The 23933-nt window shown below is 55.2% G+C and overlaps 11 protein-coding genes across 11 annotated transcripts; 6 read left to right on the top strand and 5 right to left on the bottom strand.

Annotated features, from left to right (window-relative positions):
• Window positions 1–1954: 1954 nt before the first annotated feature.
• Window positions 1955–2345, bottom strand: F5Z01DRAFT_639514 (uncharacterized protein; the record flags this gene model as incomplete). Its single annotated transcript, XM_046262445.1, has 2 exons — window positions 1955–2298; window positions 2330–2345. The coding sequence occupies 2 exons, from the start codon at window positions 2343–2345 to the stop codon at window positions 1955–1957; spliced, it is 360 nt and encodes a 119-aa protein (XP_046115033.1).
• Window positions 2261–3173, top strand: F5Z01DRAFT_293846 (RNA polymerase II transcription mediator complex subunit 9-domain-containing protein). Its single transcript, XM_046258829.1, has one exon. The coding sequence runs from the start codon at window positions 2564–2566 to the stop codon at window positions 2963–2965; it is 402 nt and encodes a 133-aa protein (XP_046115032.1). The 5' UTR covers window positions 2261–2563; the 3' UTR covers window positions 2966–3173.
• F5Z01DRAFT_663994 (tubulin binding cofactor C-domain-containing protein) lies at window positions 2986–4917 on the bottom strand. Its single transcript, XM_046264068.1, has 3 exons — window positions 4309–4917; window positions 3436–4259; window positions 2986–3381 (listed from the first exon to the last, which is right to left on the bottom strand). Exons 1-3 carry the CDS (start codon window positions 4478–4480, stop codon window positions 3184–3186), a joined length of 1194 nt encoding a protein of 397 aa, XP_046115031.1. The 5' UTR covers window positions 4481–4917; the 3' UTR covers window positions 2986–3183.
• A 5997-nt stretch (window positions 4918–10914) lies between these two features.
• On the top strand, window positions 10915–12936 carry F5Z01DRAFT_293496 (uncharacterized protein). The gene has a single exon (XM_046258828.1). It carries the CDS (start codon window positions 11129–11131, stop codon window positions 12815–12817), a length of 1689 nt encoding a protein of 562 aa, XP_046115030.1. The 5' UTR covers window positions 10915–11128; the 3' UTR covers window positions 12818–12936.
• A 1928-nt stretch (window positions 12937–14864) lies between these two features.
• F5Z01DRAFT_628060 (general substrate transporter) lies at window positions 14865–16438 on the top strand (the record flags this gene model as incomplete). The annotated part of the gene is made up of 2 exons (XM_046261572.1): window positions 14865–15011; window positions 15062–16438. 2 exons carry the CDS (start codon window positions 14865–14867, stop codon window positions 16436–16438), a joined length of 1524 nt encoding a protein of 507 aa, XP_046115029.1.
• Window positions 16439–16624: 186 nt separating this feature from the next.
• On the top strand, window positions 16625–17658 carry F5Z01DRAFT_293486 (TLC domain-containing protein). Its single transcript, XM_046258827.1, has one exon. It carries the CDS (start codon window positions 16761–16763, stop codon window positions 17619–17621), a length of 861 nt encoding a protein of 286 aa, XP_046115028.1. The 5' UTR covers window positions 16625–16760; the 3' UTR covers window positions 17622–17658.
• Window positions 17659–17694: 36 nt separating this feature from the next.
• Window positions 17695–18693, bottom strand: F5Z01DRAFT_639507 (uncharacterized protein; the record flags this gene model as incomplete). Its single annotated transcript, XM_046262444.1, has 1 exon — window positions 17695–18693. The coding sequence occupies one exon, from the start codon at window positions 18691–18693 to the stop codon at window positions 17695–17697; it is 999 nt and encodes a 332-aa protein (XP_046115027.1).
• A 440-nt stretch (window positions 18694–19133) lies between these two features.
• On the top strand, window positions 19134–19772 carry F5Z01DRAFT_677101 (uncharacterized protein; the record flags this gene model as incomplete). The annotated part of the gene is made up of 1 exon (XM_046265326.1): window positions 19134–19772. One exon carries the CDS (start codon window positions 19134–19136, stop codon window positions 19770–19772), a length of 639 nt encoding a protein of 212 aa, XP_046115026.1.
• Window positions 19773–19818: 46 nt separating this feature from the next.
• F5Z01DRAFT_677100 (uncharacterized protein) lies at window positions 19819–20276 on the bottom strand (the record flags this gene model as incomplete). The annotated part of the gene is made up of 2 exons (XM_046265325.1): window positions 19819–19977; window positions 20034–20276. 2 exons carry the CDS (start codon window positions 20274–20276, stop codon window positions 19819–19821), a joined length of 402 nt encoding a protein of 133 aa, XP_046115025.1.
• An 86-nt stretch (window positions 20277–20362) lies between these two features.
• Window positions 20363–22208, bottom strand: F5Z01DRAFT_663988 (cytochrome P450). The gene has a single exon (XM_046264067.1). It carries the CDS (start codon window positions 22027–22029, stop codon window positions 20578–20580), a length of 1452 nt encoding a protein of 483 aa, XP_046115024.1. The 5' UTR covers window positions 22030–22208; the 3' UTR covers window positions 20363–20577.
• Window positions 22209–22239: 31 nt separating this feature from the next.
• On the top strand, window positions 22240–23874 carry F5Z01DRAFT_663987 (uncharacterized protein). The gene has a single exon (XM_046264066.1). The coding sequence runs from the start codon at window positions 22352–22354 to the stop codon at window positions 23405–23407; it is 1056 nt and encodes a 351-aa protein (XP_046115023.1). The 5' UTR covers window positions 22240–22351; the 3' UTR covers window positions 23408–23874.
• The last annotated feature ends 59 nt before the right edge of the window (window positions 23875–23933 follow it).

The raw sequence follows: 23933 nt of genomic DNA, 5'->3' as shown, positions 1-23933 counted from the left end.
AACACACATTCGATTCACAGCTGCCCTACAGCCCCTGGTGCCATACTGCAGGAATTGCCTGTCGAGACTCGAGACCAAAAGTCGTTCGAGAAGCGGGCAGTTCATCTCACCGGCCGTCCAGCTGTGTGTCTAACAATCTCAGTTTTGCTGGTGCATCGACGCTCAACAAGGGCATCGCAGCACCACAGTAACCACACCAAACGCTCCTGGTATCCCAGCGATTGGCTACATGCGCCTACCAATAGGGGCATTTCGGCCAGGCGCAGGGGATCACGATGCTGCCTTCGCCGGAGAACCCAGTACCTCCCAACGGTGCACCATCCAGTGGATGGAGTCGCCGGAAATCTAGACTAATTAGACAGTGGGGTTGTTCTACGTGCGGGCTACCTATTACTTGCAGGCGCTGCTAACAACTTTCTGGCAACCCTGTGACCGGGTAGACTACCTACCCTAACGTAAGACTACGTGGCTACTGACTTGGCGCTGCCAGGCGGAGGGGGAGATGCCGGTGTCGTTAGAATGTGAAGGGCAAGACTTGTTGAGAGCTCTGGAATCCGCAAGGTTCGACTTCCGCGTTGGGATCCAGCTAACAGTTATCTATCGCTGACCATGCTGTAGTTTGGATATTATGTACTTGCTTTCCTGTGCGAATCTCCTTGCCCCTTTGGGTCGGCGCTCACGGATCGCCAAGGGTCCGGTCAGGGTCCGGTCAGGGTCCACCCCAAGATCGACACCATTGTTTGCTTTGGGATGTGATCTTCGATGCGGCTACGTACATGATTTTTTTTGGCTTCAAGAACAGGAGGTGTGCGGATGTTGGACTCCCCATGTAGGTTTCCGAAGATAATTGGGTGACTTGTAGATTGTTTGGTGGTCGGATTCTCATCTATCTACGGATACCCTTAGGTGCGGCATGGCCTGCCCGTTCTGAATCTTGAATGGCCTGTGGAGTGGAAAGCCACGGTTAGGGCAAAATGTCAGTCAGCCTCTGAACTCAGAGCAGTCTACATCGAGCGATCTTTCAAGTTGACACATGCAGAAAACGGGTACGGTAAGGTTTCATCCGTATGTGTAACTTCGCCGACTGGGTCTTGGGATTAGCTAATAGATGCAGGCTAGAATCCCACAAGCCAGGAAAACCTCGAGTCCCCTCATCATGATGCCAGCGTCATTGATGAAAAGGCTGGATCGCTTTGACGCGTACCGCCCACTTTCTGTTCGCCATATGCTATGAGCCACACTCCCCGGGGCGGTCCGTCCGACCTAGAAAGGCTTGCTCTGCTGAACAGGGAAGGGCAGACTGGGCAGTTGATCAGGTCGTCGTGTTCATCTTTGATGAACCATCTTTCGATATGGCTAAATCGAGAGCTCGGCTGCGCTAACTCCAAATTCGGCCTGTCATGACGAGGAGGTCAATACGCAAGCTTGCTATTTGTTAGGATCCCGTTCAGGCATGACCAGACAGTTGATTAATATCTGACAATTGCGCGAGCCGTTATTAGCAAGTGTTGCAGGTTGACCGGGATGGGTCGTCGGGGCCATCGTGGTATCGTGGGCCATCGTGGCTATTCTCGTCCATGTCTCCTCGGAGATGCTAGTACGTAGTCTAGGTAGTTTTTCCAAGTGGTCTAGAACCGCATCGGCAGCAACTGATACAGAGAAGTGGCGCTCCTCCGCGATGCCGTTTCCTTGTTACACACGGATGTGCCTTGCCAGCATTGACAGCTGGAAGATCTTCCATTACTCGCCGCATGACGCGCATGCTCGAAGCTAACGACTGACACGTCTAATCGGGACTGTCAGCATCGTCCAGCCAGGCCCCGCGGTGTTCTAGACTCATCTAATAGTCTGTACCGCGCTCCGTCTTTGGGTCACATTACGTGCGCATCGCGACGACGCCATGGCTCGACGCGAGGGTGGTTGAGTACGTATACGCTGTCCGCAGGTGTACCACTCATCCTGCCTGAGCTGCGACGCCGTTCAGGGGCTTTGCCAGCGACCTCCAGATGACCATGATGAGCCACCCCAGTTCCAGATAGATGAGCATGTAGCTGAAGGCGAGCATCCAGTTGGGTTTTGTTCGATTAGGACCCGTGATGACCTTTGATGGCGCTGTTTGCGCTCGACGTAGCGATGGGCGCTCGCTCATCTTGGGGGCCACGCTTGGGGCATCAGAGATACTCGCGCGTTTGAGATGGGGTTGGAACATGGTGTATTCGAAGTAAGGTGCTGCAATTGATAAGGTACTGCCGACGCGACTTTTTTCTTCTTCTGGGTTTGGGTTGGAACGACTGGGAGCTAGCGAAGTGAGAGCGCGTTCGTTAATTACCGTCGACGGTGCGCATATGGGGATGCGCACCGTCCGGTAGTCATTTGTAGTGCGCAATTTCACAGTGCATGGTATCTGCACCACACCGTACCACTCAACCTCAACAGCAGCTCGGCAAACCGCAGAAACGCAGCTTCTTCCTGACAACAGCCACGGCAAGTCCACAAAACCCGATCGACTCTCCCATAGTCTACAGACCTGAAGCCCTGCGATCCAAATCTTTTATCCTCGATCATGGCCCAGAACTACCAGAACCCACTGGCATTGCCGAGGACGCTCTCTCCAGACTCGCTCGACGTGCTCACGCACCTGTACACCGTCCTCACCGAAGTACGCACGACGCTCCAGACATCCACGGGCCTGGACCCCACGTCCAACGACGGCAAGAAGACCACATCGCCGACAGGTCTTTCGTTCAAGGACGTCGTTCGTGCCAGTGATGGCCTCCGACACAAGCTCCAGCGCGCCCGCGAACAGGTTGGAAAACTCCCGGACATGCAACGCGGGATAGCCGAACAAGAGGCAGAGATCAAAGAGCTGGAGGCGAGAATAGAGAAGCAGAGGGTGCTGCTGGAGAGGCTGCGCGAGGGAGGACTGCAGTTCGGCCAGGATGGAGGGGAGAAGATGGAGATGTGAGACTTCGCATCCCGCCCATAGAAGAAGCGCGCAGTGCTACGAGGTGCGTCTACAACTGTCTTTACTTTGCGTTCTGCAGTTTGGAGTACGGTAAAGCTAATGTATCAACAGCCCACACAGAAGCAGCGCCCCAAGCTAAACCGACGAACAATCCAGCTATCGCCACTAAGCCATCACCTCCTCAATGGAGCGATTGATCTCGACACCCGACGACGCGATCAACGGAGGCCAACACTTGCCAAGGTCTCCTCGACGCTGGCGCCTGGTCGGCCGTGCATGACTTCAGCCCACACAGTCTCGTCTAGCCTCTGGTCCTCCGGAATCACCGTCCAATTTGGATTCTCCCCGCCCTTGCGCCAGCTAAAGTCTTCAATGCGATCCCATCGGTTGTTTAACCCTTTGGATGTGTCATTCGCCTAGTCAAAGAGGTCAGTGAGACCCATAAAGTCTCCAGCTTTGTCATTACTCACATAGATGGTAGGCAGCGGGGCGAACTGCATTTGAGAACAGTTCTCAATGACAGGATCGCTTGCGCAGAAAAGATAGACCCGCACATTCTTGCAGTCATGGATTCTCGCTTGCTGCGCCGTCAATACAACGATGCTGTCCTTGACGTTTGTGATATGCACCGAGCTGGACACGCGCCCTGCAATGACCAGACTGCCGGAAATATTCTTCAAGGCCAGACTCGGCAATGGGGCGCCGTTAGTAGGAAGGGACATGTCCACAATGCAGCCCTCTAGATCCTGGAGACTCCCGGCAGCTGTGGCGCGCGATGCTGAGAGAGGGAGGATGATGTGCAACCCTTTGTGCTTCGATATCTCAATGGTATCAACGGTAGAGAAACTTGGTTTACGAATTTGCGAATCGCTGGACTGCGCCATCTCCTGATTGTAGTCCTTGCCTTGGGCCATGGTTGCATTGCCTGGTAGCTCCTGTGATCTCAGTGTTGGGACTCTGGCCTGGCTCGTGGGCTGAATGCCTGGGTTGTATCGCGGGTCATTCTGAACAGCACCCATGTCGACATGTTTGGTCTTTGGCCTGAACTTGAATCTCGACGGTTTGGCATCCTGTTCGAGTTTGGATCGGCGAAGCTCTACGGCCGCTTCGAAGGCCTGCCGCAGACGAGCGAGATCTTCCACACGCTGTTTCTTGACAAAGTCGTTCTTGTGATCAGCGAAAAAGTCGTTCGTCATGCTCTGCAGCTTGTTCCGTTTGGCGAGAATGATCTCCTTTGCACCCTCATACTCCTCTTGGGACTTGGACGGTAGGAGGGCAATCTCATCTTTGATATCTTGTTTTCAATGTCAGATCCTGCATTGCGCAGCGTGAGCATGACTGACCTGTCTCCTGGAGAGAGAACTGTAGACGGAACTCATCCGTAGGGTCCATCATTCTGGCCTTGTAGAGAGCCTTGGGTCCTGCAAAAGGATGTGACGCCCAAGCGGGCTGAACCTGAATCGGAGTCGCCATGTTAAAATGTCGTTTGAGGAGTAGATAAGTCTGATAACGCATGTGCTATGGAAGGATCCGTGCCAGATTTATACGTGCGGAATCTACTTACAGCCGAGCCGTGAATGGGAGGATCTGTAGTATGACGAGCAGACGGTACGACCTCCCTTAGGTGATTGACGTCAAGTAGCGTCGCGCAGCTGCCGTGATCCAACAGGTCTGACCCCGCAAATTAAGGGCGGCGCCCAAGATGAAGGCGCTCGCGACGTTCAACTTCGTGAAGCCGGTTGCCGCTTTGGTGGCGTAGTGGTGGTGTGGTCGGGTTGCTTGACGTAGACTGCTGAGAATGCGGGGGTGGTGAAGCGCGGAAAGGGGGGCATTTGCCTCAGTCGAATGCTCGAGTCAGGGCGGAGCCGTTTTTGCGAAACCAGCTGTCCAGGTGACCTACGATCTGCAGTGCTGGCTTGCGAGACTATGTGTAAATGTTCCAAATCTCGGGAGATTGTAGGAGCATCGCCTGTGCATACATAGGTACTTAGTATGCGGTGAAGTGGGACCCGAAGACGCTACTGTGGTGTGGAGATTTTTGGGCGCGCGCTCTTGAACTGTCCACAATCCACATTCATATTGGCCTTTGCAGCTTTACCAGCCCCAGGCTTGGTACTTGGTAAAAGCTAACAGATCGCAAGGTAATATCTCGTCATCCGAAGTCTAGCGTATTCTGTGGCAGTGACTTCACTGTTCATGAACTCCTATCGACACTATTTCGAACCACAGACCTCAGTTTCCAAAACACTCCACCACAATTCCTGAACAAAACAAGCTACTGCTGAAATGCGTACTGTCTCGGTTTGACCAAGGACATGTAGTCAAAACATCACTGAAATCGATAAACAATTCCTAAGCTTCCCACAAATCTTGTTTGGTAAAGCTGACTGCATCCACAGGGCTCGCCGAGTGACTATTCACCAAAGCACGTTGGAAGAGCCATCGGACATTGATTTCGCCCAGTGCCAGACTCAATACTGTCGATGACTGTGACGACTCAGCGGAACATGGATGGGTATAACTTAAGCCGCTCTTTTGCTGACAGTGGTAGGGTTGTCCCTTGTCGGGGACTTGCCACAAGACACTGGTGGCACCAACGACCCTGACGAGTTTATGGTTGATCTCGACGACCTCGATTTCGTCTAGTTTTCGCGCTCTTCTGGTCTCGTGGACGACGAAACGAATTGCGCAGTACTCAGTGCTGTGTCCTGCGTGGTCCCGTGAATAAACTGCACCTCAGATTTCAGAGCACACTCTCAGCGGTAGCCATGAGCCAGGACACGGGGCTGCAATCAAGCTTTCCTGAGAAGTGAAGCCACAGAATAAGTTGAGAAATTGAATCCCAAAAGGATTGAGGTCCAATGTTGAATTGTGCCGACAATGGCGTGGCTGGTTGGTGAGATTCTAGGCAACAAACATCAGCGCTCTAGGATCTTGCCAGCAGAACCTGACTTCAAGACAGACTGTGTGTTCCAGAATCTAATCCGGGAGGAACATCATATGGGATAGAGTGGGAATTACACGTGCACATGATGCTGTGGTGTTTCTGACTGCTGACTGTTTGAACAACTCGCTTCTGGGGGTTGTATTGAACAGATAGACAGTTCATACAGAATTCCCAAAACTCAGTGAATGGCTTCCATCTGATGAAGCAATGCCAAAGACAACTGAAAACCAGTATATCCAGAGACTTCATTATTTTCACAACGCGCCGGCCCAAGACGAGTACGTGTCGTCCACAGGCAACTAAATGATATGCCATTATGCAACTATTCAAAGCGGTGCGCCTCTGTGATTGTGTTCGCATGTTCAGATGTTCCGGAGCTAGAAGCAGAATAAGGGGTCTTATGAAGTTCGCATTGTTGTGTTCTGGCGCGTACGGTCAGAGTTCTTGTCGTCTCAACTCCAGCACAGAACAACACTGCCACCAGTGACTACCTGGTACACTACCCTCTCAACTACAAATAATCCCCTTGCACCTGGACTTATCGGAGGAACAACCTCAATACAAACTCCCACATCTCTCTCAATACTCCTACAAGACTCGCAGACTTGTTTCCAGGACCCTTCACTTCACATACAACCATCCAGCCCCGGAATCTTCCCCTGAACAAGATGGCTCAGGTCGCCTTCAACGTCCCGCGCGGAGCCGACCCGAAGAAAGTCTACGATCAACAGACTGCGATAGCCAAGATGAGGCGCAACAGTGCTTTGAAGGCTGTGCACAATGATGAGCGCCTTCTGGAATGGATTACCAAACATCACAACGAGGTATGTCAACCCAAGAGCACCCCCCAAGTACAAACAAGACTGACAGATTCTCAGATTGAAATCCCCGGTGAACCCACCAACCCCTACAACTTGCGCTCAAAGAACAAGAAGCCATGAAGCGTTTACGACATCGCCTACCCAAACTTTCATATCAACGACACAGGGAGTTGACGAGCACTACATGGGCGAACGACGCAGGTGATACGGAGACGGGGCACATGGAAAGCCAAATCATGAGCAAAGAATCTTTGGACACATCTTTATGTATTCGCAATAATTGTCACCAATAAAACTTGTCAATTGCGCACGTAAACTCGCTGGGCTTGCTATGCCATCCTGGCGGGCTCACTTCCGTTTGCTCTTTGATGTCTGAGGCCCTGACCGTGATATGTATGTTTTGGCTTGTTCCAACCAGATTTACCCCCGCGTTCTCCCATCTCCTAATGTCATGGTTTTATAGTCGTAATCTTCTTTTGAGGGCCGTTGGCGAAGGCTGGTCGGGCAGCGGGCAGCGGGACTCGTTACATCGGCTTCGTTTTCGTTCGCAAGTTGCAAGTCCAGTCATCGAGTGGACGGTCGCGCTGAAAAAGCTGGCAAAGCAGACGCAGGGAAGAACTCGAGCATGGGGCGGCGCGTGCGGGCGAGTCTGCATGTATCCTGTTGATCAGCAGGCTCTTGCGAAGGTTGAGTTTGTTGTGAGGAGCTTTGTCGCGATGCACTTCCCTGGATGTCGCTGTCCGCGAAATTCGATCTGTCGGATGCTGGCGGTCAATAAAATCTAGCACATCAAAGATCGCCCATCAGAGCTGTTGTCAATGGTTATGGGCGACAGGCTCGGCGACGGCGTAGTTCAAGCCAGGGGCGCCACATTGAATCCGTGGCGCGTGCAACTCCCCGAGACTGTTCTGCAATGTTCCAACAAAGCCATGCCCTAGATGGGCTTGTAAACTTTCCTCATAGAAAGCTCCAAGAGCTGGCTGCATTGTATCAAGGACACCTGGCGCTTGTTCGGATGTGCGCATTGAAAAGCCACATAGCCCCCCTGAACACTGTGAGTTTTCCGGGAACAGATCAGGCTTTCATCGAAGTGACCGCCGCGAACACGCTTGAACGATATGATAGATTTGATGGCCTGCTGAAAGTTTCGCGACCACGAGGTTCAAGTGTGTGGGCATCGGATCCAGTATTTCCTGAAGTTATTGGGGCATGTAGTAACGCGAACAGATGACTTCTATTCAACAGTGGCATCGACGTTGGCGAGACCTGAACGTCCAATGGAAGAAATTTCAACTAAACTTCATATATGGGTTAGATAAATGCAGACAAGTTGCTATTTGTGTCGAAAATCAAAGATTGTGGGCGACGCTACTCCATGTCGTGTTGCATACACGTACACATTTCAGATGTGCTGCGGCTGGCTCAACTCAACTTCACCAACACAACTTCACCAACACGCTCCTTGCCAGCGCGACGTAGCAAGCACTTGTCCCAAGTTCTATTCCTCACCACTCCACGCCAGGTACTTGTTATCATTGCAAACAAAATACACTCGAAACAAAATCCTTCATTCCAAACCCGATGCCTCGCGTTGCGCTTGGTCTGCGAAAGGGGCAGCGGCCAGACACAAAGGTGGTACGTTGTTGCATTGAGCCCTCATTCTTTCCCACAATGTCTAACAATGTCAGGAGACGCGGGACGCCACCGTGGTACAAGCGACTGCCCCCTGCCAAGGGGCTGTCGAGAACCCAAACCGTGGGCCAGTACAAACCGAAACCCATCGAAACAAACCACGTCAAGCTGTCGAAGAACCCGCTGGACGAGATTTCGAGGGGGACCCGTTACCCCTCTTAATCGACAATATTGAGGCTGCGAGAAACAGAGGCCTGACAGAAACGAAAACAAACACGGCTCAGCCCCTGACCGAGGCTCAACTGTTCAAGATTGTCTGGTAGTGCCAGCAATGTATGAACAGTCGAGGCCCAGGCAAGCTGAGCCTGAAATCAGAGACTGAGCTCGAATACATTTATCAAAGAGCGAAGTATCGGGAGGGGTTTGCCGGCCAGGATCTGGACATCACTTCGCATCAGAATCCTGAGTTCGCAACCGAAGAGTGAGACGGTTGAATGCATGTGTCAAGGAGTCTTCAAGTTGGGAATATGTCTACAGAGAATTGCGCAGATGATGGTAAAGACGCCAGAGACGGAGGATTGTCAAAACTACACATAGCACAAATTACAGAGTCATGACCAAGTCGGCCCAACTTGTGTTGCTGCTGCCACTGTTTCTTCGCCAGCTTCAACTAGTCTCACTATGACCTCAGGCAGTTCTGCACAGTTTTCCACGCCCAGTCCTTCGACTGGTAGTTACAAATCCCAGTGTCACTGAACAGAACTAGACGAGTGCTGTGGATTCAGTCACTACAGCGCTGGTCCAAACTTCAGTCGAAATCATTGGCTCATCTTTCCCAGCCGCTTCCAACCTGACCTTGTTTATCTTTCTCTTCTGACTTCCATCACTTCGCTCTGACCATACACCGCCATCTACATCTTGACCCCTTACTTCTCGAACAACACTTTCACAACACCTGGAAAACAACAACACAATCATCCAGACAAACTCACAATGTCTAAAGCTGTCTTCATTTACGATACGGATGAGGAAACGCAGCTTGCGAAGCACCTCCGAGAGGTCAGTCCCCCTCCTGACAACGGCTCCCCCCTGAGCGTTGATCAGCTAACGTGGCCACAGCACAAGCGACTCGTAGACGAGAACTCGAAGCTCAGCGCGGACGTTTTCCAACGCGAGCAACAGCTCGCCAACAAAAGCCTTGAAGCGTACCACTTTTTCCTTCAGCGCTGTGGCCTAGGCGAGCAAAGCCTCGTTACCCTGTTCTGGGAGGGCCACATGAACACCGACCATTACAAGGGCCAGCTCGCCGAGATTCACAAAATGAAGGCGGGCTATGACAAGAATTTGGTGGAAGCCACCAAGATCTACCAAGGGAAGATCGTTCCCCTCATGAAGACCCTTGGCGAGAAAGCGTGAGTACCTATCCGCCCCCTCAAGTTTGACATGTTGTCTGTATGCATTCACTGACTTTCGAAGCATTCCGGTCTTCTACCAGGAGGTCAACTTCCCTCTGATTTGGCTCAACGTCAACTCGATTGACGCGACCGCCTGCTTTTTCTAGGACATGGCTCACTCATGTAGAGATCCATTGATGGTCAAGAACAGTGGAACAGGATGTCTCTGCTGCTGATTTTTTGGAGTTGTTTGGCCGGAGTATAATGAGTTATGAAACCAATGAATCATGCACTGTAATCAAACCCTACAAAACTACTCTCATGATCCTCATCTACCGTCGAACGTGATGGACAGGGCAAAGGGTCGTTGTTTGTTGTGTCGATAGATTTGTAACGGCGATAGCCCGCCACAATTGGCGCTGCTTCGAATAGGGTCTATGCTTGTTTTTGCCTAAAAGCAAGCTGTTCTGGTGATGGGGGATCTGCGCCCTGGGGACTTTCAACCCTTGGGGGCTGTCATGAGGTATCCTGGGCAGCATGGTTCACACATCACCATCACGGCGGCACCATGCTGAGGCTTGTTCTGCCACCCATCCATCTCCGACATGCAACGTCACTGTTCTGAAAATGAAGCCGGCCCTGAGATCCGAACAACGGCGGCACTCTGCAAAACTGACCCAATGTTCAAGACAGCTAACCACACACGACCAAGCCAAGAGACCAAGTTGCCAGCTACGCGAAAATGGCAGCAATATCTGAATCCTATTATTGTCGAAGCTCTCCGCAACCCGTTTTGAAGGTTGGCCAAAGCAGGCTCTGGCACACCGCCACCTGGCCCCCTTTCAACCTTTCGTGATGTCTTCTCGCAATGACTTCAACAGCAAACAACCCCCAGCCTCAATTTTCAGAATTGATCATGGGACCGCGTAGCTGTGGTTACCAAGGACGCTAATGCGCCATAAGCGAGTTTGCTTGAAAAGCCTGCTGTGTAGCTACGATATCAGACGAAAATGCGTCCAGTCGATGGAAGCCATTCAAAATCCTCCTGAAGTTGGCGGCGACTTCCGGATTTCAAGCAATCCGAGCAGCCCGCTCTAGGGTAGCCAATGGCTCGGGAAACCCTGACGGGGAAGGCACGACTTGAATTAATATGGGGTTGGGCGGTCTTGGCTGGGGAATTGGGAAGGGGCTCTACCGGCACCCACTTGCCTCCAGCTAGGCGGCTAGCAGCTCGATCATTGGGCCATTTTTTCCTGGAGGCCTGTCGCTCATCATTGAACTCCTCAACTCATATCAAAGACGCGACAGCCACCGTCGAAGCGACCCTGCGCGCGCAGCTCCTCTCTCATTTCCGTGCCAGGCGTGCGACATGTCCTTCCAGAACTTTGAGCAGCCGTATCCGCAACCCACGTCCCAGACTGTCCTCCCTCAGATTCAAGATCAGCCCTCGCGCGTCTCGGGAACCAAGCGTGCAGCCCTCGGCTCCTTTGGCGACCCCACGCACGCCCGCCATAACCTGACATCTGCTGCGTCGCCCAGCGTGTCGATAGCTTCGTCCGCCTCTCCGGCCAATGTTCTGCCCAATGGGTCGGCGGCTGAGAACCAGTACACTCCCGGCCATGCCAGCGGCTCGCCAGCCGCCAAGCGCTTTCAAGTACCCCGAGCCTGTGAGCGCTGCAAACGTCTTCGTCGAGGCTGCAGCGAGTATCGACCATGCCGAAGATGCGTTGATGCTGGGGTCGCGGACCAGTGTCAGGTGACGGCAGTAGGGCCTCAATTGAACGGGCCCGGGCAAGGTAACGATGCTCAATCGCTTCACCAGCGGCTGTCGGATCTCGTGCCCGCACGGCTGGTTGACTACTGCACGCAGCGCTTCTTTGACCGACTTCACCCCACGATACCCATTCTCACGATGGAGTACGTAGCCCGGCTTAGGGCCGCAAGTATCTCTCCTGAAGGGCTGGAGTCCCTCGCAGTGCTGGTGGGGATGTGCGGGCAAGTCTTGTTGCAGACTGAAGAACCGGAGGAGCTGTTCCAGCAGGGCGTCATCCCAGAGAAGAACCTTGCCTTTGGGCGACTGTTACTCGATACAGCCATTGCAGCGTATCAGATCATGCCCCGCCGGTCGGTCGTGAGCATCGAGATGTGCATGTTCAGCTTTTTCCTGTACGCGTGCGAAGCGGTGCTCTTTCATCATAGCCGGGCATTTCGGTTTCTCAGGGAGACGACTACACTGGTCCTGCTCTTCAGACCCGAGGAAGCAGACGACACGACACAACTTGTGGCCAACCGGCTGTTCTGGGTGCTCCTGATCTCGGAGCGATCGCACGCGATTAGATACCGACGGCCGATTACACTCCAGATCACAAACGCAACACCAAGTATCGACGCAGGCGACTCGTCGCTGGTAGGATTTTGGAGCCTCGCGGCCTTGTTCAGACCGATCGACACCTCCTTCATCGCGCTTCTCAACCACGAAGAGCTGGCTATCGGGCCCTCGCCAGAGTCGATCAATCACATCGAAACCAAAGTCAACTCGGCGCTGAGTCCAGGTCTCGACCTACGCGACACCCAAAAGGCCAATCTGAGGGTGACGCAGCTATGGTTGCGGGTGATCATCTGGCAGCTGCGCCTGCACCTTGGATACTTGGTGGAAGAATCATACCAACACAGCCTCACCTACCGCTATCCCATTGACGTGGCCAAGGATCTCATGTTGTCGACGCGAGATTTGTCTCCGCCGGCATTCAAGGTGCATGGCGTGGGATTGACCGAGAAGCTATTTGACATTGCGTCTGCGCTCGTGGATGTGTTGGCTCGTATCCCCCTCAACTCGACGTCTCCCCGCGGTGTCGCGATGGGGACCCTGCCAGAAGATGACTTGCTCTACCTGCGCAATCTCATACGGAAGCTGCCGGGGGGCCAGACTATGTTTGATGACCTTTTGGAAAAGCACATTCAGCAGAGCGTGCCGGCGCTGGCGACACGGCGGCCGAATATATCCTCTCCGAGCACCTTGGATGCACGGGGGCAGCTGGGAACGCGGGGCGGGCATTGAACGCGCTTGTCTGGATGGCGTTGCAATAGCTTGACGTGTGAAGATCCAGCTCGCATTGTCGAGGAAAAGCTTCGACTCATTTGGCCTGGAGACGCCATTTCAACATTTCACAATCAGTGCGAGGCAGGGCAGCATGACCTCCATGAATGGTCCACCACGAAGCCGATTCAGGGAAGCATAGCCTGGATCAACGGTCTACTACGAAGCTTCCACCGTCTCAACGTCGAGCGGGAGAGAATGCTGCGGCGATCGAGGCGAATACATCTGCGCGGCGTCCAAGAAGTGCGGGAAGGTTATTACAATCATGCATCAAGGGCAACGACAATGGTCGATTTGCAGGATCTGGAGGCCACAATTTGGCAGCCGAGTCGCTTCGCTAGAGGCAGAGCAAGGCTTTGCACTGGAGTCGCTCAACTCCTTGCAGCGTCCCATGGAAGAGCTTTTGTCAATGTTCGCGTCCGTGGGGCCGCGTTCAGATGAGCCTGCTACACAGAACGCTGGAAAAATATCATCAGCGGGAAGGGCCGGTGTTCTGGTCGCCTGGTCTGTCGGCAGAAACGACTTGTTCGTCTCCACACACGGCTCTTCCACGGTAACACCAGCGGATCATTGCCGTACATTTCGAGGTCTGTGCTATGTTGGCTTAACGCAGCCGCACTAGAACGCGATACTACCCAAGCAGCCGCTCCACGTGGCTCTGACGCCGTTGCATCCCGAAGCTCGGAACCTAAAGGAGGAAGTGCTTTTGCCTATCAGGCGGGTTATGTGCCATGGGCCATGGCCGAGAATTCCCTCGTTCAAGTCGACAAGGCCCTGCTATGTCCAATCGGACAAGACATAGATATATCCGAACAAAACCAATCAATCAGCTGCATGAGCAAGCATCCGCCCTTTGAAGAGGATGCTGATTGCATGTGCATTCGCGTGACGAGGGCCGCTTGGGTGGCTGGAATGGAATGCCAACATGTTGGCCGCTTTGTCAATTGGCCAAGCGTCTGTGTCATAATTTCCGCCGGGCCTCACTGGCGCCAAGCGGAGAGAAGCTGGGTTCTGTATGGGGGAGGACGGGGGTGGACTCGCCAAGTCACTGTCGACCAGCCGCCCATCAACTCAGCACGACTTTTGCCCCCAATAATCAAGCAGACGCACGTAAAGGTTGGTGACGTTCGTGGCTTCGACACCGGCAAGACTGCGACGCACACGCATGCATGCATTACAGGCCCGAGGCGCAATATAGCCTAATAGGCACTTCAAGCCCGACGCGCTGGATCGACCGGCAACAGGCCTCGCGCCGGCTTCGATTTAAGCATATGCACAGTGCAAGCAAGCCGCCCCCTGCACCTTGCAAAATGCACGAGCGGCTGGCTGGCTGTCTGCCCATGCTCGATTGACGTCAGCAGGAAGAAAAGCGCAAGCAAGGCTCGAGAACGGCGACACTGCACTGTGCCCCGTATCCGTACGCGCAGTGGAATTCGTGAGCAACAAATTGAAGAAGCGCACCATAGAGATGAGTCGGCTGGAAACTCCAGATTGTAGCCTCCCAGTGCCCGCAATGTACGTACAGAAGAATGGCTGTCGAGGCGACTTTTCTCACCAGAGCGTGCCGTCATCGCCTCGGCTCGCCATGCCGTGGAACGGAGAGAAGAAGATGGATCGAAGCACCAGTGCAGCAATACCAATTGGCGCGGCAGACGTCCTGGCCCCGTTTTCCCGACGCATCGATCCCAGACGCCGGGCAGCGATACCCATTCATGGCAACGCACCCGCCGATCATCGACCGACTCCCAGTCTGGCACCGGCCGTCAGCCTTTCGGTGGATAATATTGGGTGAACGCCGCCTGCCATGCTGAATGCTGATACGTGCGCTTGTTATTCTCTTGGCCTTGACCACGGGGCCCCGTATAGAACCTACCCCAGGACGCAAAGTGAGGAGCCCCCATGGGACAGAGAGAATGGATATAAAATGACGACGCACGCGAGCATCGCGACGACCAGATGATACTCCTCACTCGTTGCAGAGCATCAGCTTCCCAGCAAGAAGCCCATCATGTATCGCATCTGGAACGTCTACGTGCTGGCCGCCTTTGGCACCATTGGCGGCATGCTTTTTGGTTTCGAGGTGTCGTCCATGAGCGCGTGGATTGGCAGTGACCAGTACCGCGCGTACTTTAACGACCCGGACAGCACTACACAGGTAATTGTGCTCTGCCTGGATCACCCGCGAGCCGAGCTAACATGCTACAGGGCGGCATCACCGCCTCCATGTCTGGTGGTTCCCTCATCGGTGCCCTCATCGCCGGCCAAATTGCCGACATGCTCGGCCGCAAAATCGCCCTCCAGATCGCGTCCGTCATCTGGATCATTGGCGCCGTCCTGCAGTGCTCGTCCCAGAACATTGGTCACCTCATCGCCGGTCGCATCGTGGGCGGTCTCGCCATCGGCATCACATCCTCGCAGTGCCTTGTCTACCTCGCCGAGCTGGCCCCGGCCAAGACGCGCGGCCGCATCACGGGTATCCAGCAGTGGTCCATTGAATGGGGCATCCTGATCATGTACCTCATCTCGTACGGGTGCGTGCGCGGCGTGTCCGGCCCTGCTGCGTTCCGCATCGCCTGGGGCATCCAGGCCGTGCCCGGCTTCATCCTCTTCTGTGTGCTCTTCTTCTTCCCCGAGTCGCCGCGCTGGCTGGCCAACAAGGACCGCTGGGAGGAGTGCCACGACATCCTGGCCAACCTCCACGCCAAGGGCGACCGCGGCAACGTGCTCGTGCTCGCCGAGCTCGACGAGGTCCGCGAGGCGGTCCGCATCGCCAACGAGAGCAAGGACATTGGCTACCTGGGTCTCTTCGCGCCGGGCGTGTGGAAGAGGACGGTGGTGGGGGTCAGCGTGCAGGTCTGGCAGCAGCTCCTGGGCGGCAACGTGATGCTCTACTACCTCGTCTACATCTTCAACATGGCGGGCATGTACGGCAACATTGCCCTGACGTCGTCCATCATCCAGTACGTCATCTTCCTGGTCACTACGGGCGCCATCCTGCCCATCATCGACCGCGTCGGCCGCCGCAAGCTGCTCCTCGTGGGCGCCGTCATCTGCGCCGTCCTGCACTTCGCGACGGGCGCCGTCATGGCCGTGCACGGGCACCACGTCACCAACGTGGACGGCAACTACAACCTCAAGTGGTCGATCACGGGCGCGCCGGCCAAGGGCGTCATCGCCATGTGCTACATTTTTGTCGGCGTCTACGGCCTCACTTGGGCGCCCGGCGCCTGGATCTACGCGGCCGAGGTGTTCCCCCTGCGGTACCGCGCCAAGGGTGTCGGCCTCGCGGCGGCCGGCAACTGGGCCTTCAACCTGGCCCTCGCCTTCTTCGTCCCGCCTGCCTTCACCAATATCCAGTGGAAGACGTACATGATCTTTGGCACCTTTTGCATCGCCATGACCTTCCACATCTTCTTCACCTACCCGGAGACGGTCAAGAAGTCGCTCGAGGAGATTGACACCATCTTTGACAAGAATCTGCCGCCCTGGAAGTCGGACAAGGTCGGCGGGTTTGACAAGAAGGTGGCGTCCATGTCGGCGGGCAAGGACGGTCCCGAGGCATCCCAGGCGGAGACTGTCTAGGCGTGCTGGGGCGTGTATAGTAAGCGAGGGGAATGCACCTTGCTTTGTTGTGATGATAGGAGTAGATACCCTTTGAATGTCAAACATTGGACATTGTACTAAGATGATCGCTCAGTGACACGGTGGAGGCTTACTTCATCTTTGTATGCACTCACATGCCTTGGTTGCCTATGCCATAGGTATTAATATTGACCAAAAACCACAGCTAAATATTGCATACTTCGCGACACTCCGATTGCAAGTCGAGTTGCCGTTATGTTGGCTGACCGTCGCGAGGGGCGGACAACATGAGAAAACCCGCCGCCTTCTCCAAGCCAGCTTCATGACCTCTACATCACCCGCATTCAATCACCTCCATGTCAACACGATGCCTCCCGTCGACACGCTCTCCAGCTGGGGCACGCTAGTCCTCTCCATTGCATGCAACACCCTCGTTTTCCAGGCCACGCGCACTCCAAACACAAAGTCCTCCGCGACCGCGGCCTCGGGCCATGTGAGGGCCATCTCCGCCAGCCACAGCATCCTAGTCACCATCCTCACCATCATCGCCCTCCGTCAGCAACACTGGCAGCTCTCCCTTGACGACCCCACCCCGCCGCGCGACGTCGATGGAGACGGGAACCTGGATGACGCGGCCAACCCAATGATCCAAGGCCGCAGCCGACTCGCCAACATGATCACGTCCTGGGAAGCGGGCTACCTTCTCTACGACACGTGGGCCATGGCCTACGCCCTCCCCAGGACCGTGGGACGCAGCGCACGCCCGTCGCCTGTCATGGTCACGCACCACGCGCTCATTGGCGCTGGGCTGCTGTACCTCCAGCACTACATTGCGCGGGGCAAGGAGCGCGGCGTGCGTGTCATCTTGGGTCTTCTCCTGATGAACGCGTCTAATCCTCTGCTGCACGCCCGATGGTGGGCTCGGAAGACGGGTAGACAGTCGAGGTTTCTGGACGCTGCGTTCTTGGTCGCGTTTGCTGGTGTGAGGTTTGGCAGCGTCGCTTGGATTCTGCGACAATATGGCGCGTATCACCGCCTGGGTCTTGTGGACGTCTTTGGGCGCTTGAGGACGCCTTGCAAGGTGGGCACGGCGAGTCTTGTTGGGCTCAATGGTGTATGGTGGCTATGGATGTGCAAGAACTTTGCGCAGCGCTACGTGGAGAAGACGAAGAAGCGGATTTGAAAGTCAGCTTTGTATTTCACTTCTATTCATCATCTAATAGCCCGTCTATATCCTATCCGTCACCACTCTTCGACTATCTACACATCTCCCATAACCTGTCCCACCAGCAGAAGAATGGCTCCAGCCCGCCGCCCCCGCCGGCGTGATGCTTCATATGCGTCCTGGCACCGCCCGCCCATCCTTGTGGAAGGACCTTGTCGTACCCCCAGGGCAAGTCCATGCCACTATGAATCTCGACGAGCAGCCAGACAAAGACGGGCACAAAGAGGGTGCGCGTCAGCACATGGCTGCCGATCATGTTGAGACTGAAATTGGCGAGCAGCACGAGACCCAGACGCTCAAACAAGGAGAGCTGGTTCGTGACCTGGGGGTGAATCCCTGTGTCGTGGGCGTGGTGCGGCGCGTGCCAGCGGCGTAAGGGACGTATCTGGTGCAGGGACAGATGGAAGGCGAAGAAGAGGGCGTCGTAGATGAGGAAGCTCGCGATGAGCTCTGTGGCGAGTAGGCGCGAGGAGGGCGCGTCGGGCGGCAGGGCGCGGACGAGCTGGAGGGGTGACGAGGCGGTGAAGTTATGTAGCGTGGGTAGGAGGAACGACTTGCTGGGGAGCGAGGCGTTGGTCGCGAGGAGGTGGTGGTCGTCTGGCGGGGCGAGGTGGGTGTGGGCGTTGTAGTTGCCCGAGGACAAGATGTCAGCCAGCGGCACGTCGGCGAACTTTTTGATCATGGTGAGGTCCATGGTCAGAAGAGGCGCGATGTAGAGCAGGATCTCGCCGATCCGACGAGACGGGCGGCGCATGCCCTTGGGTTTGGGTCGAGGCTTGGATGATGGTGATGAGGAAGGGGATAGGCGCCATTCTGGATGGCGGAGGAAGACAATGGTCATGGACACCTCGATGGCGGCGTAGCAGAAGACGGTCCAGATGGTCTCAAAGGTCGACCAGTTGTACAAGCTTGTATATCGGAGAGTCGACCATGTTGAGTCCAGGAAGGGCTGGTAGAGCAAGGGGAAGAGAAGCGAGGTCAGGAGCACCGGTGCCAGGACCGCTCTGATCGTCTGAGCCTGGCTGAGCATTGCGAGTGAATGGCGAGGGGATTCAGGATCTAGACTTTGAACATGATACCATCTAGAATATGATTTTCTTAGAGGAATTACTTCTCGTGGAGGTTGGTGACGGCAATGATGGCTCATGGGAGAGCTAAGCCTGCAGGCCGCTGTCTATGAGGTCAGAACTCAGTCCCCGCAAGGGGCGCAGGGGCTGTCCCGCTATAGTACAGGCACCCATGCTCTGTAAATGATTCCATATGGTGCAGTAGCGCCATCGAAGGCCCCTGTCGGGCTCCGCTCTTGGCCGTGTTATGCACCAGGTACTTTTACACCCGACCTCCGTACAAAGTGACTTGTCACCATATCGCTGATACAGGACACCAGTCTCTTCAACATCATGACGGCTCATGGAAGATCTCAACGCTTCAACTCAGCTTCATCTCACATCCAGTCATTGAGCAGCCAACATGCTCGACATTACGCTCCGCCCCCTCAAAGACAATGTCTTCGCGCCCCTGTCACGCTCCGTGCCAGCCTCCATCACGCCTATCCACATCACCGCGGCCGCCTTCGTAGCCGGCCTGGTGTCGTGCCTCTTTGCCTGCGCCGGGCACCGCACGACGAGTCTCGTCTTCTGGGCTGCGAACCGTGCTCTCGACTGCCTAGACGGCGCCGTCGCCCGTCATCGCGATCAGCAGACCGTTCTGGGCGGCTTCCTGGATCTGCTGGGGGACTTTATCGTCTACGCCCTTGTGCCCATTGCCTGTGTGGTCGGGAACGGCTGGAGCGGACAGCAGACGCCTGGTCTGGTCGTGGCTCTGCTGGAGGCTTCTTTCTGGATCAATAATTTTGTGCTGCTGTACATTGCTGCGCTGGTCGAGAAGGGTAAGGATGAGCTTACTAGCCTGGCCATGAGGCCTGCCCTCATCGAAGGGTTTGAGAGTGCTGTTTTCTTCACGCTCATGCTGGCCATGCCGTCACTTGTTGGGGTTCTTTCGGCTGTCATGTTTGTGGGTGTCGTCTTTGGCACGGGGCAGAGGGTGCGATGGGTCGTGTTGGCCCTGTCACAGCCAGAGGAGACGGCGAGGATGAAGAAGAAGAGGTAGCAGGAATAGACTTGACAGGACATGTCTTTGTCTACTATTGCCGCCATCATAGCACGTTCTTTGCCTTGAGCTCTTGTAGAAACAATTGAGCGTCGCCGTTGCACTTGCCCAGCTCGGTCCTGTCCATAATCACCTGTAGCTTTCCATCCGACTCGCACAGCACGACGGGATACGAGAGCTTCTCCGTCTCCACGAATGACTTGACCTGATCTTGCGTCAGTTGGAGCTGTCGTAATGGCTGGCACAAACAGGAAGACCAACCTCGGGAGACAGCTCATCGCGGTGCCACTGAATCACGCGAACATCCGGCGTCGCCTCAATCTCCTTCTTGACAGCGACCCAGGACGGCGTCTCCTTGAGCGATAGGCCGCCGTGGGTGATGTCACATGCCGCGCAGACCTGATCGCTGTCTTTGGGGCAGGTCATCTTCTGGTATCCGTACCGTAACTTGCCCATGACCGATGCGTCGGCATTGTAGAGGACGTAGACTGTTCGCTGGGGCATGTTGGGTCGTGTGCTGGTCGGTCTGATGCTGGTTGTTCCGTGCAGGTTCAAGTTGTCAAGACGAGAAACGACTGGAGCTGAAGTGCTGAGGTTTTATGTTAAGTCGCCCCTCCAGAGTCACATGACAAATCTGGCGTATCTTGCTAGCTGCAGACTGCATAAGACTGCAGAGAATAGCATGTATTCTTCCAGGAATGCGTTTGCTATCCTGCTACGTCTTCATGCTGAAGCCTCAGAAGCCACAGCCCCAACATCTGCGGTCCAGGAGGCACTATTTTCTCCATTCCGTACATAAATATGTCTAATGAGGCTCGCCGCCACAAACAGTCACTACAACTGGCTTTGCAGGCCGCTGGGTAGGCAGCTGCTTCATGTCCCTCGCCCAATCCTCCGGGGCAGCCTCACCCTCACCACCAGCTCCCGCCTCCCATCCAAGCCAGTCTCTCACCCCCTTGGCCGTGATATCGCCATCTAAGCTAAAACCACTGTCCAGCATGGCCTCTATTACGCCTATACATATTTCTCGAACAAAGTCCTGACCCAAGCACGCCTTGCCGTGCGCGGAGAATGCAAGTCCCGATGCTTTGTCCTGCGTGGCATCTACAAACCTGTCTGGCACAAACGCAGCCGCATTGTCTCCAAAGGCCGCTGGATCACGCCCAGCACCGACAAAGTAGAGCCATGCATCCCAGCCCTCCGGAACGAGGACGTCAGGCGATTCAGTGCTCCCTGAGGGCACGACAATCTCACGGGTCACTCTGCGCATGATGCCCACGATAGGCGGACTCAGCCGCTCCGTCTCGCGCGCGATGCTGCGCAGCATCGCGGCTAGTTCGTCGCCTTGGAGGGCTTGGATGTTGTCCAGCAGCCGCACGCCATCCTTTTTGTAGAGAAACATGTTGAGAAGATACGCAGTGAGAAGAGAGGCGATGCCTTTGACAGCCAGGCTCGAGGTGAACATGAGCACGTGGTTGACAACCTCGTTCTGCTCATCGGCTGTCAATCCCTTCTCCGACATGGCGTGAAAGGGGCAGCCACCTTGTAGCAATGGCTGCATTCGTCTCGAAATCAGCTCTCGAAGCTTGTTCCTGGCGGCAATGCCTCTACTACGAGGGGACTGCCAGAGCCCTAGATTGACGGACACAGGGAAGAGGCTGAACTGTCCCCTGAGTAGATCCTCCTGGAGCTTTTGAATCTCTCCAAACAGACTCTCCTTCTCGTCAAGCAGGAGGAACGTCCGCATCACAATCTTCCAGGCGAGCGACTTGAGCGACTCGTAGAGATCGATCTGTGACCCGGCAAGGCTCTGAAAGTGCTCCGTCGCCGCCTGCCGGATAAACGGACGCATGCGCGCCTCCTGGCCCTCCATCCGCTGCGCCCAGGCCTCGCGCATGTCGGAATGAGCGACGCCATCCGAGAGCAGCAGATTAGGTCCAGGGAAGAAATCCGCGAGGAACTGCTTATAGGCACCCGTGGCCACGAGGGAGGGATTGTCCGCATCCTTGTCATCCTTGGTGTCAGGCCGTGCGAGGATATGCTTGACCTGGGCATGCGACGAGATGACGGCCACATTTCTGTTGAGCACCTTGGCGTGGACGGCCGTCCGCGACTTGACGACGTCGGGGGCGCGAGATTGAAAATCACGGACGCAGGACGCTATGAAGGCTTCTGGGCTGGCGTGGAAGGCCGTCGTCTGGGCGAGGACGTTGGATGCCTTGGCTGGGCTGTAGGCTAGCTGGGGCTCTTGTGCCATGGTCGACGGCTACCTGGTGAGGTTGGGTGATGTGGACATCTCTTGGTGATGGGCGCGGCCGTGGGGGCCGACAAGGAGATCTTTGAGGGAGGTCGCTAGCTGTGTAGATGAACAAGGAGGGAGACATTTGGAATCATGACGGCATGCATGATTAGTGACTCCAGATGTCCTTGGCTGGCTGGCTCGCCGCTCAAGTCAACAATTGTACCCCGCAGTTGTCTGCCGATGCCACTTCTAACTTCACCCTTTTCGCTCCTCAGTGTCTCACCTCCGCTTCCCTCTCCAATTTGTTCGGCACATACCTGCACGAGCGTGAATCGTCATGCCGAAAGAGGCACCACGCAGGGCTGTCAGGTCTTGTGCCTTGGACTGGACGGACGTGGCCTCGCAGAAGCAGTCGAGGCTCATGGCTCTGCCCGCTGAGGTTCGCATCAAGATATGGACGCGTTTCTTTTCCCACGTGGCACGCCCGCGCTTGCGGTACGCCGTCGACTTTGAATGGGCCCTTGACACGGACTCGCATTTCGACATTGCCTGGCTCTACGCCAGCAAGCGGCTCTACCTGGACGCCTGGCCCGTCTTCCTGGCGCAGGTGCGTCTCGACGTGGTGTACATAGGCCACTCGCCGACGCAATTGGCTGTTTTGCCCCCTCCCATCCTTCGAAGAGAGCTTCGCGAGATATGCTTCCACTGCCCCGTGTCGGTTATGGAAGAGCGACCACCGAGGCGGCCATTCCCTTTCCACAGGTACCCGCGCTTGCGCAACTTTCACATCGCTAGCAACATCTTGGTTCTTCTGGATAGATTCCGGTGTAAAGATAGCAATGGCCCCATGACTGTGGACATGTATCGAGCCCTTTCGCCCCCGGAAAGGCTGGCCGCATGGAAAGACGCAGGTCTACCGTCCGTGGACGAGATCATAGAGCACATGACCAGCATGGGCAAAGGCGGCTGGCTAAGCCGCGTCGTAGATCCAAAGACCTTTACGCGCCCGCTCGTCCTCACGCAAGACTCCTCGGATGATGATGATGATGATGGGGAGGACGGCAACGAGGAGTGGCAGGGGTGGACAGAGCCACAATATTCGGAGGACGAGCAAGAAGAGAAGGGCTTGTTCTATCGGGCCCGCCGCTCGGCGGAGTGGTTGGAGGCCAAAGAGGCCAGGGACCTGGAGGCGTTTCGAAAGGTTGCGAAGCAGATGCACACCTTGGTGGAGGCGGAACTCACCCTCTTCGAACGGAACGTCTACCCCATGCCGGACGATACGCTGGATACACTCTTCGTTCTTGTAGACACGAGGACGCGAAAGATTATGGAAATGAGGATGTTGGATGCAGAAGAGATCGAGGAGAGGGCTCGGTGGGCTGCGCAAGCGTAATCTATGGAATGGGCATGGGCAGTAATGGAATTGACCTTCGTTCTGCTTGCCGACCGAGTACGCTAAAGCAAGCACAATCGGCGAGACGAAGCGAAATGGGTTTCTTCCTCGTGACCAAACATCTTCTGCTGCTATGACGTGTCAGAGATATCCTAGTGCTTTCTCAGTCTGTTTGTTGCTTTGGTCCGCTTCTGGAAGCTCGTCCTTTGATTCTCAATCGGAGAATTCATCTCTAAATATTACGGGTTGCATTCATATTATGACCAGACGGCGTCTTTATTAGGACAGTTGTGGATTGGTGAGCTGGGACAGTTTTCCTAGGATGTATATATTGGGCTACCATGAGCTACCCTACACCGCCCTACCCTGGACAAACTAACTAGTCTAGCGCATCAATGACTGCCTCACCCCCGCACGCTCAATCAATGATGATGTGTGATGCGCTGTGGAGAAGGTTGTTCAAGTGCCTTGTATTATTACAAAAGAGATAGCCGTTGAGGCTCTATTTATGCGTTCTTGATCGCAT

Source organism: Emericellopsis atlantica (genome assembly GCF_019669845.1).
Source record: "Emericellopsis atlantica unplaced genomic scaffold F5Z01scaffold_29, whole genome shotgun sequence".
NCBI classification, from domain to species: Eukaryota; Fungi; Ascomycota; class Sordariomycetes; order Hypocreales; family Bionectriaceae; genus Emericellopsis; species Emericellopsis atlantica.
This window is presented reverse-complemented; position numbering and strand designations above follow the sequence as displayed.